Source organism: Pyricularia pennisetigena, chromosome 6, assembly GCF_004337985.1.
Source record: "Pyricularia pennisetigena strain Br36 chromosome 6, whole genome shotgun sequence".
In the NCBI taxonomy this organism is placed as follows: domain Eukaryota; kingdom Fungi; phylum Ascomycota; class Sordariomycetes; order Magnaporthales; family Pyriculariaceae; genus Pyricularia; species Pyricularia pennisetigena.
In genome coordinates this window covers 5,711,775-5,724,175 of record NC_043744.1, presented here as the reverse complement: position 1 = coordinate 5,724,175, position 12,401 = coordinate 5,711,775, and the positions used below count along the sequence as shown (strand labels likewise).

At 52.6% G+C, this 12,401-nt stretch overlaps 2 protein-coding genes across 2 annotated transcripts; both read right to left on the bottom strand.

The window, feature by feature from the left end:
• Positions 1-32: 32 nt before the first annotated feature.
• On the bottom strand, positions 33-4,622 carry PpBr36_05426 (uncharacterized protein; the record flags this gene model as incomplete). The annotated part of the gene is made up of 3 exons (XM_029892582.1): positions 33-220; positions 299-2,840; positions 2,943-4,622. The coding sequence occupies 3 exons, from the start codon at positions 4,620-4,622 to the stop codon at positions 33-35; spliced, it is 4,410 nt and encodes a 1,469-aa protein (XP_029750396.1).
• A 5,604-nt stretch (positions 4,623-10,226) lies between these two features.
• Positions 10,227-12,015, bottom strand: PpBr36_05425 (uncharacterized protein; the record flags this gene model as incomplete). The annotated part of the gene is made up of 3 exons (XM_029892581.1): positions 10,227-10,921; positions 11,071-11,704; positions 11,797-12,015. 3 exons carry the CDS (start codon positions 12,013-12,015, stop codon positions 10,227-10,229), a joined length of 1,548 nt encoding a protein of 515 aa, XP_029750397.1.
• Between the last annotated feature and the right edge of the window lie 386 nt (positions 12,016-12,401).

Sequence of the window (12,401 nt, the reverse complement as noted above, 5' to 3'; positions counted from 1 at the left end):
AACGGTGGTGGTGTTGCAAGTAACAAAAAACTTCACACCAGCACCCACTCGCTCCCTCGCTTGACAAATTTGTCCAGCAGGATAGTCAAGTCCGTCAGAACGAACCGGCAGATGTAGAAAGCAAAGAACTCGGCGGCGTGACGCGTGCAAAGTTCCAGCCCGACTTGAGTCTTGTCTGCATGCCTGAGGCCCGGGTCTTCGACTTGGCGTGCGATTTGGTCTATTTTCGTGTTGAAAAGTGGTCAGCATACAAGAAGAAGCATCGAACCAAAGCACAACGCAGCTTGATAAAACTTACCAATAGCCTGCGCAGCATCAAAGAGCTTCGCCAGGCTGGCCATGTAAGCTGCGTTCGGACCCGTAAACTGAACAGCGCTGAGGTCGCGCTTGCTGGGTCGGCTGGTCGGCTGGCTCGTCATGGGCAGGCTGGAGACGCCGTTGATTCCGCTGCTACCGCCATTGCTCCCAAAGGCTGAATCCATCATCATCGTCGCCGGGCTTTCTTTCCTGAAACCTCCGGGCCCTGCATTGAGCCCAGGTGTCGAATTCTTGGACCTCAGCCGACGCCACGAAAAGCTCGACTTGCCCGAGACGCTGGCGGAACGCGGTACGGAACCTGCAGACTCTGGGTCGAGATTACCACCAGCACCCGCGGCGGAGCCATTGGCGCCATCACGGAACAGTGCTGCCATTGACTGGACACCGACCTCACTGTTGCCGAGGCGGCGTGTCAAATTAGCCTGAACCTGCTCAAAGATGCTCTCGAGGCTTTGCATCTCCTCAAGCATCGCGTCTGCATCGCACGTGTCGACCCGCCCGAGCTTCTGCAGCGCAGCCGTCAACAGGTCGCAATTGCTGATCTTATCCTCGACGTTCTTGAGCTTGACGCCCTTGACCTTCCACACATCACGCGGCACAAACAGTTTATTAGACAAGTAGCCACCGCGCGGGTGTGCAAGCGTCTGGAACAGGCAACGCATCAGCCAGAACGGCCGCAGCATCGTCCCTTTCGGGCAGGGCTCCAGGGGCACTGGGGCGTCCGGTATCCCTCCGGCAGTTACCACCGAAGTGGGAGACTCGGCGGGGCTGAGGTGGCCGTCGTTGATGGCTCCGTCAAAGAGGTACAGACCTCCTGCGCCTCCGCTAGTTATCCGATCCTTGAACGCAGCCGCGATGGGCGTCGGCAGGTTCGGCACGGCAGGTCGTTGTGTAGATCCAAACTGGTTGCTAAGTGGCGTGCCAGGGCTCATGTCTGACTCTTCCAACCCCGCTATCGACAGATTCCGGCCCCGCTGGCTCATGCTCTTCAGGCTGCTCGAAGAATAATTCTTCCTGAGGCCAGGTTGTTTTGCCGTGTCGTTCTCCTGAGTTTGGGGTACTGGTGGCGTTGGAGAGGGAGTCTGCTTGTATCTGGCAGCGCCCGCGTTGAGAGCCTGTCTCTGCTGGGCAATGTAGCCCGCTGTCTTGGGGAGAGGCGGAGCTTGTGTGATGGGCGTCTCGGCAATGTACATTGTCCCACCGGTGTGAGGCCCTGACACCGACGGGTTTCTTGAAGTCTCTATCTTGAGTTGCTTCGGATTCTGACCCGATAGCCGGCGGTTACGTACGCTGTCGTTGGTCTTGACCTCGCTCAGGCGGCTACCTGATGAACCAGGCCTCTGTAGAGGAAGTTGGGGAAGCGCCTGCGTCGGCGGCGGCAATGGCGCCTGCGAAGTTTTCGGCCGGTCACCGTTGGACAGACGAGCGCCCTCGCTAACCGTCGTGAGTGTCGTCGATGCAGTTTGAGGGTTGGATCCCGTAGAAGTGTGCCATGTCCGGCTCGTGCCTTCGCTAGAATCCGACGCCCATGGCATGTTGGGTCGCATCCTACTCCCAGGACCCAATGAAAAGTCCTCAATGATATATCCTTTTGTCATCTCCTCCAGGATGCGTTCCTCCTCGTCAGAGTCGTTTGCATCCAGGAAATCGCCGGGTTCGTCATCGTCTTCCGCCTGCAGCTGCTCTCGTAGCCTCTTCTCCCGATCATTTGCGAGTTGCAGCGCTTCTCTCTCTGATTCTCTGACGCGTTCTTTGGCCAGCTCGACTCTCCGAAGTGCCCGAGCGACCACATCGTCTCCTTCATCGAAGGATTTCTTATCGTCAACAACGTCATAGCCATCGTCATATGCGGCCTCGATGGCGTCGTCCAGTGCGGCGTCAAACTCGGCCTCTGTTCCCCCGCTACGGGTCCGGAGATGCCTTCTCCGTAGGCCCATCGAAGATGACCTGGAGTGATTTGAGGACGGAGCGTTGGAGTCTCCCGACTCGTCGATCGGGTCCAGCCATGATACGGACTCATGACTGCCAGCTCGGGTGTGTCCTCTGGCGTAAGAGCTATCATCCGATTGCGGTGGCGGAGCAAGCCGAGTGGCTGCCATGGAAAAGTCTGCTCTGAACGGGGCGTCGGGGGTAACCATTCCTGTTTGCCTTCCGGGTGACGGTGGTCGACGAGGAGACAATGGAGGAGGCATAAGACCTAGATCGCTCGCATTTGACAACTTCCTTTGCGGTGGTTGATAAGCCGATTGGGGCGAGAACTGGCTGCTGGAGAAGGATCCGAACTTCGTGGGGTTCAGAGGTATGTTGTTGGCTGGCCTGGAGCCGCTAGGCTCTCTTTGATGGGATGAAGTTTTCGAATAGGCTGATGATGCCGTGGACATCATGGCCGACTCGTCATCTGTATCGTTGGGAACCCCAAACAGACCATCGTTCTGACTTCGGCTTGGTCGTCGGGGTGGCGTGGCTTTCTCTCTGGGAAGGATGTCATCTAGCTCTTCTATACGCGTCGTGTACGTTTTACTCTGAGATCGAGAAGCAAGTCGTTAGTAGCTCTAAGTCTGCCAGGGGGGAGGGGGGCCGCGTCTTGGCGAAGTAGGCGGGTAACAGGGCGGGGGTGGGCATACTATCGCCTCCAGTTTCTTTCTATCGTCCTCGCCATTCGTCCGCATGAGAACCTGGTGCAGCAGATCACAGGCCTCCGAGTAGGCCAATCTTGCAGCCACGAAATTCCTGGAATTGTCAAGCTGCACCGCTGCGTTGGCCTTCTCCAACGCTTGGGAGAGCATGGCCTTTTGTGAGGGCTGTTTGCTCGACCGGTCTTTGCTCCCACGCGATGTCAAGGTGTCACTGCTTCCATTTGTGTGTGAATGACTCCTTGAGTGACCATTCTGGTGAGGCGGTGACTGCTGCGGCTGCTGCGGCATACCGCCCCCGTTCCTCTCGACGTACATCATCTCGACGCCGCTGGTCCTCCTCCCATTCGAAGCGGGTCCGTCCGCGTTGTTGCTGTTCCTGTCACTGGCCGATGTAGAGCGCGAACCGGAATTTTCATAAGGCTTAATCAGTAGGCTGTCACGCCTGGGCGGATATGCATCGGCAGCTGGCGACGCTCGCGGCGTGGATACCTCTGCCTCGAGGGACGGCAGTGAGACTATGGGCGGAAGACTGGTGAGCGGCGGGATCGGGATCGAGACCGGGGAGGGCGACGTGCGACGAACGCGGCTTAGCCCGGGAGATGTGGCGGGTTTAGCCTTCTTTTGAAGCTTCCTCGAAGGTGAACCGGCCGGCCGTGCAGCCGAGGCCAGCGACTGATACTGGGCGCTGACTTGAGCGTGTAGCGCGACACTATCTATACTCTGTCGGCGGGTGGATGGAGAAGATGACAAGGACCAGCGGTTCAAGTTTCGGTTGTCGTCATCGACGGCTGCGGCGGAACTGGAGCGGATTTGGGGAGCGTGGAGGAGGCTCGAAGGTTGTGGAGACTCGGACAGCGAGGTCGTCGCGAAGTTGTCAGCGTCGTCGGGCGGAGGGCTGGCGTAGGCTTTGGCGGTCGGGACTAAAGCAACGTCGTTTGAACGGGAGTTGTCGTGGAAGAAGAGCTCTTCGTGATTATGCCAGGGGTGTTGTTGTTGTTGTTGTTGTTGTTGTTGTTGTTGTTGTGCTTGCCGTGGCTCTGGTTGTGGTGGTTGGTGCTGTGGTGGTGGATGTGGGCGTGGGTGGTGATAGTATGGCAGCCTCGTCGTGTTCGGCTGCGGTTGCGGTTGCGGTTGCGGTTGCGGTTGTGATTGTGGTTGTGGGTGCAGCTCCTGATGGTGGGTCAAAGGCAGAGCTGCATTCGAGACATCGCTCGCAAGAAATGGCTGGCGATTCGTGACTATAGGGTTTGGAGGGGGCAGTAAGGAAGAGGTTCGGGGGTGGAAATAAGGCGCGGTGCGGGTTGGTGGTGGTGCACCAGTATGGCGTTGTTGAAGGTTCAAGTTTGGCGTGGTGGTTGTGGCGGGCTGACTTGCAGGGGCACTGGCTTTGGCACTGACTCCGTTGGGTGCGACGGGTGTGCGAATCGTAGTCTCATGCGTCCCAGGGATGAAGTCTGCACCTGTGTCCGCCGTACCAAATTGTGCCGCATCAAATCCTGAACCCGAACCTGAACCTGAACCTGCAACCACCCTTGTACTAAAGTTTGGGCTGGGAGTTGTCGGCGGCGGCGGCGGCGTAAGGACAGCACGCGGGAGTGGCGGAGGAGCTGACGTTGGAGCTGGACCTGGCGGTGGTGCTGCTGCTATGGTTGGAGCAGATGAGGGCATGCTTCCTCATTGTCTTGTCCCGTCTTTTTTTTTTTGGCCCCGCGTCTCAATTGCTTCCTTTCGGTCCGCGCTTCAGATCCCCTTGCTGGGATTCCGTCTGCGGATTTAGGGTGCTCTAGTCTATCCTGGTAGGTTCGAAAAGATTGGAAAAGTCAGGTCGAGTCAAATCGCAATCAGCCGGCGGCTCAGGCATCAGAGTGCGGCCGGCTCAATTCGTCCTAATAGTTTGTCGACCGTCTAGACTTTGGAACAAGAATCAATTGGGTTTAGGATCCAATCTGAAGAAGCCAGCCTGCCGCGGGGACTGGGGGTGGGTCAGGGTATGGTATAGTGCGCCACTAGTGAGGCTTCTAAGGTAGGTAGGTGGATGGATGCTATCGCTGGATTGGCTTCGTCGCGAAGCTCGAGCTGGCAGTCATGTCAGGGCAGGTCAAGTCGGGTTAGGCAAGTCATGAAGGATGGACGAGAGATAGAGATCCAAGATGCTAAACAAGAATAGAAAAAATTCAAACATCAAATCAAGATTCAACATTACACTTCCGGCCCAGATCTGTTGCTTCCCAATTCACCAACCAGGTTTCGATTTTAGGTGCAACCGACCCCCGTCTCTGCAGGTCCTTCCGTCGGCTTGTCGAAGTCAAGCGATGGCTGGTTGGTTGGTTTTTTTTTTTTGGTTTTTTTTTTTTTTTAAAAATCTTTCGCCAGCTTACCCGCAGTCGACTGCATCAGCTCGCCTTCTGTCGTACTTCTCCCACCTGAAAATGTGGATTTGGTTAACCGGGCTCCTTTGCTAGAGACTTTAGGTTACAATTTGACAGGGTAGCAAAGTCGGCGTCGGTAGTGGCTTTTTTTTTTTTTTTTGTCTTTTGCTTTTTTGCTGTTTTGAATAAAACAATTCCTTTCCATCTTTTCGCCTCCTCAATTCCGTTTACTTTCAAAAGCAGTGTTCATCAATGTAGGTGGACCCCGAGCAGAAGACAATGTACAGACGGTACCGAAAATGGACCCCTATCACTGCGTTAAAAAGTTCCCAAAAGTGCTGCCATTCACCCCTGCTTCGCTCCGACATGATGTTCACCGCAAAGGAGTGACAAGAAATCCTTGAATTCTAGGCGGCGGTTGTGCCTCTTGAGCACGAGGCACAAGGCCACAAACCTCTTGTGAGCGTTCTTTTTCTTTCTATCTTCTTCACGTCACCATGCCGCAATCACAAGTCCGATTCCCTGCGTCGTTGTGCATTACCGCACGTTTGGGTCTGGCTTGGTACTGGGCCTCCGGGACGAAGATAATGCGACCGTGATGCGATGAACTTTGATGCATGTGCGTACCGCTTGTACAAAAGTCGGTACCGGTCAAGTTGTATTCTCCCACTCGCTCGACTCAGTCATTTAAATTTGCCGTTGTCCGGTCTACCTATTAGATGAAGCAAACCAGCCTGACAGTTTTGCATTCACCTGGTAGTTTGCCTTCCCCTGATTCAATTTTGACCAACCAGATGATGCGAAAGGTTGTTCCTGCCGGCAGTACCGATATGTGATGCCGTATCTACATACCCACCTACGTCCAGGCTGCAGAGGAATTAATCATTTATCCTCCATAAACTCCCATCCAGCAGTCAGTTCATCTCCACAGGTCGTATGTACTACGTATTTCCGTGGTGCCTGACATGATGTGATGAGGATCTCGATGGCCCTGGTACGAACGAGAAGAGTTTGAGGACAAGGGGGTTTGCCAAGATCATATTCCGAACTTCTTCAACAGGAACGGCGACAAGAGAGATAATCAAAAGCAAAAAATGACCCAATGTGCATGCATGCACAGCGGCATTGCTAGGATATGATATCAAGTCAGGCTTTAGGGGTACGTACCTCGGTCATGTGTTTGTGTGGTTTTGTCGGACGAGCACGGCCAAATGGACCGAATGTCTTTAAAAAAAGAGCTTGGATACTCGGCTTGGTCACCCTGTTTGGTCTTTCTTTACACAAGCCACGTACTGTACCAAACAAAGAATCGATGACCCCCAACGTAATTAATGAGGCACAACAGACATATTGTGTACCACGTTCAAGACGTCGCCATCAGCCTACTACAAGCTTCAATTTGTATAATACCTACTTGAAAAAGATTGGACCATCTACAATATATGCATACTTGGATAAACTATGTCGGGCATGAGACGGCGTCACTTTCCCAGTACACCTTACATACACCCACCCACACACACCAACACCTACGAATCTGTAATGACCTTGCGAGTGTGTCAGCCTCGATGCTCATCTTTCTAACACATTCTGCTACCTCTGCTCAAAGTTTCTCGAAAACACCTCAGCAGATACACTAAACTTTTTTTTAAAGCAGTACATACATACATACTTCCACCTGCCTCCCTTGTTCTTTTCGCTACATGGTATTTTACAATGCCAACTGGTCGAGATTGCAAAGTTTCTGTCAAAACCACGAAATTCCGTCACCAGCTCGGATGGGCCGATTTTGAAAATTTTCGGAGATTTTTTGTTTACTTGTAATTTTCATCTACAAACAGTTATTTAATTAACAAAGGGAGAAGAAGAAAAAAAAGAGCATTCAAAGAATACCATCTGCTTTCTCGGCCGCGGCAAGTTTGGCCGAAAAGCTAACCTTATCGATCAAGGTTCCCATGTGACAGCGCGATGTCAAAAGATGGGAAGCAATGGGCGTAGGGCATGGTAATGACGGCGCAAAAGTTTGGTTGAAATGGAGGTCCCTGTAGGTCTGAAGTTTTTAAATTATTCAATTATGATGAATATTCTCAGTTCTTGTAAATACGGTCTTTCGCTTTTTTTTTCTCTCTCTTTTTTTTTTTTGCCAAAACCCCGGGTCCATAGCCGGACAGGGTGCCCTTGGGTTCAACACGAAGGGCTAAATCGCTTAACAACTCTTGTCTCGACGTTGGTGACCTCACTCAGTACCTAATGACGCCCAAACACGGAGCTGTTTCAGTGGGAGCAGGATAGCGTGACGGGACCGTGCCTGCTTCGCGTTTCCAATCCTGACGCCCCCCTCCCCCGGTGGGTGAGCGGCGGATCTATTGGAGCTACCCTGGGTAAAGCTGCAAATCACTTATCTCGGGGAAAATCGATTTTTGAAAAGAGTCAGGAATCGAAGGTTTCAAAAAAGCCAATCGGCTGGGCCTCGGTAACTTATTCAGGCAAAAGAAGCAAGGAGAGGAGAAAAGAAAAGAAGAAAGAAAAAGAAAAAGGAAACTGACAAGATCGCGGAAAATACTGGAAACGAACGAAATCTCCAAGAAAGAATCTCGATCTTTAGAATAGATGATGACCAGGAAGATTGCTACATCAAGGGTCCAAACCTGGTCTGGTGCCGAGCTCAAAACCTCCGAGTCTCCGCGCTCGGGACCATGCAAAGGACCTCTAGGCATGCATAGTCCTGCAAAGACCATCACCAAGGAGAACCAAAAAAAAAAAAAAAATCAATGCTTCCTCTTTTCCCCCTCTCAACGTCTTCCCTGCCGGACTAATGTTTCAAAAGGTACCTACGCCCTTTGAAACAAACTACAACGGTCGTCCAAGTTATTTTTTTTTTTTTATTGCTCGAAGAGGGGGGTGGGGGTGGTTTTGAAATGCAAATGTTTCCCTGTTTGGGGGCTATAACCACCCCCACATCAACATCACAAGGCGAAAAGGGGTATAAGTGAAATTCTATAAACAATTTGACCCGCTCGAAATAGACAACCTATTCTTAATGGGCTAGCTGATAAGCTACCTACCGGTATATAATAGAATCTTTTATTTTTCTGTAAAGGGGATCCTTGAACGAGGGCCCCAAACTATAGCATAGTGTTTCCAACTGATGGAATAACCACGGTTTTCTTTCCATGTTTTTTTTTTTTTTTTTTTTTTTTTTTTTTTTTTTTTTTTTCCTCGGAACATGACCTCGGAGAGTCAAGGACAGAGAGAGAGGAGGAGGCATGTACACGTCAGGAGCAGTCGCAAGCAGTCCGAAAATATGGACTTTCTTTCTCCCTTCCCCCTCCTCCACTCCCCCTCGAAACGACAAAGTTTCTTTCATCATCGGACTGCGGCCCCCCCTTTTTTTTCTTCCCCCAACGGCTGTCAAAGGGTCATCGCAACTACTTCTTTTCTTATTACGCATTCCCCTCTCTCTGTTTCTCTCTCTCTCTCTCTCCAAACAAAACAAGAAATAAAGAAATGCTCAGATGATGGTTCTCGGAACCACGAGCTCGGTGGGCGGCCGAAACTTCTTGGCGGGGAAGTTTTTTTTTTTTGCGCGGCTTTACCACCTCTTTTATTGTTATTTTTATTTAATTTTTTTCTCTGGGGGTAACTTGGCACCACTTCTACAGGAATGCCTTTGTCGTCCGACTTATCCCTGACCGGAACCAGCGAGTTGACCCAGTCAGCTGGGTTGGCTTTTTGCCTCTTTTTTATTTTATTTTCTTGTTTTTTTTTTTCTATTTTTTGCCCTTCTCTCCAGTTTCTTCAACATTTCGTGCTGCTTTCATAATGCATGCAGGGTAGGGGTTCTGGCCTGGACTCGACAAAACACAAAAACCCTCTTCTTGCATAGCACGTGTACCTAAAATAAATAACCGTATACGTAAGCCCCAGGTATGTAAGTGGTACGTATAGGGAGGGCCCATGCGAATGGCTCACTCAACCGCCAAGAAAGTGGCTAGCACACTCAAGCTGCGAGGCTATAGTGTTCGCCAGCCAAGGTCAACGGCTTTCCTGGCTTTTCAATGAGCGCCTCTCTCTTTTTTTTTTTTTTCTGTCTCTCTCGGCTCCCAACACGTCATTTAACTTATCTCCTGGGCTGTGAGCCGAGGTCGTCGATAGGGCCAGAAAGGCGTTGGGTTTCCAACCTTTTTTTTCCTTTTCGCGATAGCGAGGCCGTTTGTGCCGAGATGTCTTTGCGCGCGTCTGTGTTGCAGGCTACAACTGAACCAGACTGCCTTTTTTCGGCCGTGTCGTCTGGAGTTGTTTTTTTTTTTTGTAGCCGGTCTAGCCAAACTGAACTCGCGTTAGACCATATCTGTAGATGGTGTTATTCATCCGGCTGTCAGTTCTTGGAACAGAATCGGCTAGAACTTTTTTTTTCTCTGTCGCTTTCTTGGAGTTGCGGCTGAACGTTATTATACTAGTCTAGTAGGTAGCTGGGCAGGGCCACCATGTTATGACGATGATGATATGCCCAAAATGGTTCCAAGGTTGGAAATTATTAGGGCCACGATGCGAATCTGGGTGACCTTCAGCCACTCAGTCACCAGTGTTTTTTTTTTTTTTTTTTTTTTTTTGCGCATCAGCAGTGGTCTATGCAGAGTAGAATTCGTTGAGCCCTGGGCTTACTGCCATGTGTAAGCTGAGTGTTTTCTACATTAAAGCAAAATCTGGATAATGGTAAATGATATTCAGCAGTCACGAGAGCCAGACCGGGTTTATCTGCGTCAGGTCAGGTCAGGTCACATCCGAGCTAACCTGATATTGCTGTGCCAGTTTTATATAAAGCTCCAGGTTAGTAGTATTTTGTTCAACGACAAAGAAGAGAATAGCAGAGCATTTGCGTAAGCATGATTCACTTGGAAAATCACAGCAAATGCCTCGTCCTCTCCTCACTCTCCCTGATCCACCCGTCCAACATGTCCCTATCCCTCGGCCTGAAGCCGACCTTGAAGTACTTGGGCTCCAGCGTCAAGCTGGTCGGTATGGCGTTGACCTCCAGGCAGTCCAGCACGGCCTGGTCGGCCGGGTCGGCGGGCGGGACGAACTCAAACGCCGAGATCAGGCGCACAAAGGCCGTGTACAGCTCCCTGTTGGCCAGGTGGCTGCCGGCGCACATGCGACCGCCGGCGCCGTACGCATAGTGTGGCGTCCCCTCGACGTCCTCGAGGTACCGGTCCGGGTTGAAGACGCCAGGGTCGGAAAAGTGCGCGGCGTCGTAGTCGGCCGCGTAGGCGTTCATGTAGAACGTGGTGCCGGCGGGGATGGTGGCGCCCTCCCACTCGACGTCCTTGACCGACACGCGCGGCAGGCAGATGGGGATCACGGTGAAGAAGCGCAGAATCTCCTTGCAGAGCGCCGTGACGTAGGGTATCTTTTCCTCGTCCAGGCAGCGCGTCCAGGCGTCGTTGGCCGGGTAGCTCTCGAGGATCTCGGCGTGCGCGCGCTGCTGGATCTTTTGCCCCTCCGGAGAGGCTAGGTACGCGATACCCATGATAAGGTTGCCCGGGACCGTGTCGAGGCCGGCCGAGACCATGGTCAGGCCTATGGATTTAATCTCGGCTGGTGGGAAGGGGTGTTGGTAAAGTGGGTGGGAGATGGTGGGGAGAGAGAGAGAGAGAGAGAGAGAGAGAGAGAGAGAGAGAGAGAGAGAGAGAGAGAGAGAGACAGAGAGACAGAGAGACAGAGAGACAGAGACTTGGGGAACTCACCTTCATTCAACTTGGCCTCTGGATCCTTGAGAATATTACCCGAGATGCACGGCTTGTCCGTCCCCATCTTGATCCTCTGCTTCAACCCACGCAGCAGGCGATCCATATAGACATCCCTCCTGGCTCTAAACTCGCCCGCCTCGCGACTCAGCCTGGGGAACAGCCTCAACAGCGGCACATAATCCTGCCAGTTGTTGCTCGTGCTCCGAAAGTTGGACACGCCACGCTCCACGTCGGTGATCTCGCGCAGCAGCTTGTCGTCCTTGTCGCCGTCGATCCTGTAGCCGTAGTTGAGGGTCAGGCTGGTGTTGAGGGCATAGCGCTGCCAGTAGGCGCGCGGGTCGAGGTCGACGGCGCCGCCGCACGAGTCCCGCAGCAGCTCGCGGATGCTGACGGTGGACTCGAGGTCGATCAGCGGCATGTACGACTGCGCGGCGGGGCGGTTGAGGGCGGTGGCGGCGGCCTTGCGGCGGCGGCGGCACGAGTCGTCCCAGGGCGAGGTGCCGATGGTGAAGCCCTGCGAGGACGACACCACGGTGTGGAAGGTGTGCAGCTTGGGGCGGGAGATGAGCGCGGATTGGTTGGCGATCCAGAGGTGGCGGACCGAGGCGAAGGTGTTGGCGAAGACGATCCTCTGGGCGTGTGCGTGTCTTGTGTCAGCCAAGGGACGATGGGAAGCGGGCTTTGGTTTTGATGGTCGGTTTATGTTCTGGAGCCTCGTCTTACACGGTTCCCCATCCGCACCTGGAACACAGGTCCGTACTTTTCTGCCCACCGCTGCGCGACCTTGGCGTGGTTATCCCCCAGCTCGATCAAGCTCCCAAAGAGAGGCAGGCCTGGGACCTCGGGTAGTCCCTTGATGTGTGGCGTGTCGGTGCCATATAGAAGGCGATATATAAAGTAAGCCGCGGCGAGGAGACCTGCAAAGACGATGAATGACGGCATGGTCTAGCGTGTTTTGTGTGTATGTATATTGAGTGGTGAAATCTGAGTGTGGTCCTTTGTATAGTTCATGTGGGTAGCTGTGCGTTTTGTAACCCCCCTCGAATAATTTACATAGTATTTGGAGTGAATTAGGAGGCTGACATGAAGTCTTGATATTTCCTCGTAGCGACCAGCTTGACTTCACAATCTACGTCACTCGAACCTCCTCATTCCTTTTCCCCTCCTCACTCCGCACCTGTCTGCATCTTCAACAGTGGTTCTCCGTGGATCGGTTTCATCACTCTGCAGCCATAGAATACCAACTCCATCTGCACATGGTCATTTTGGCGGTGGGGTAACAAAGATTTAGACTAGTGCAAATGAATAACAAGTAATCAAAGCCCCCC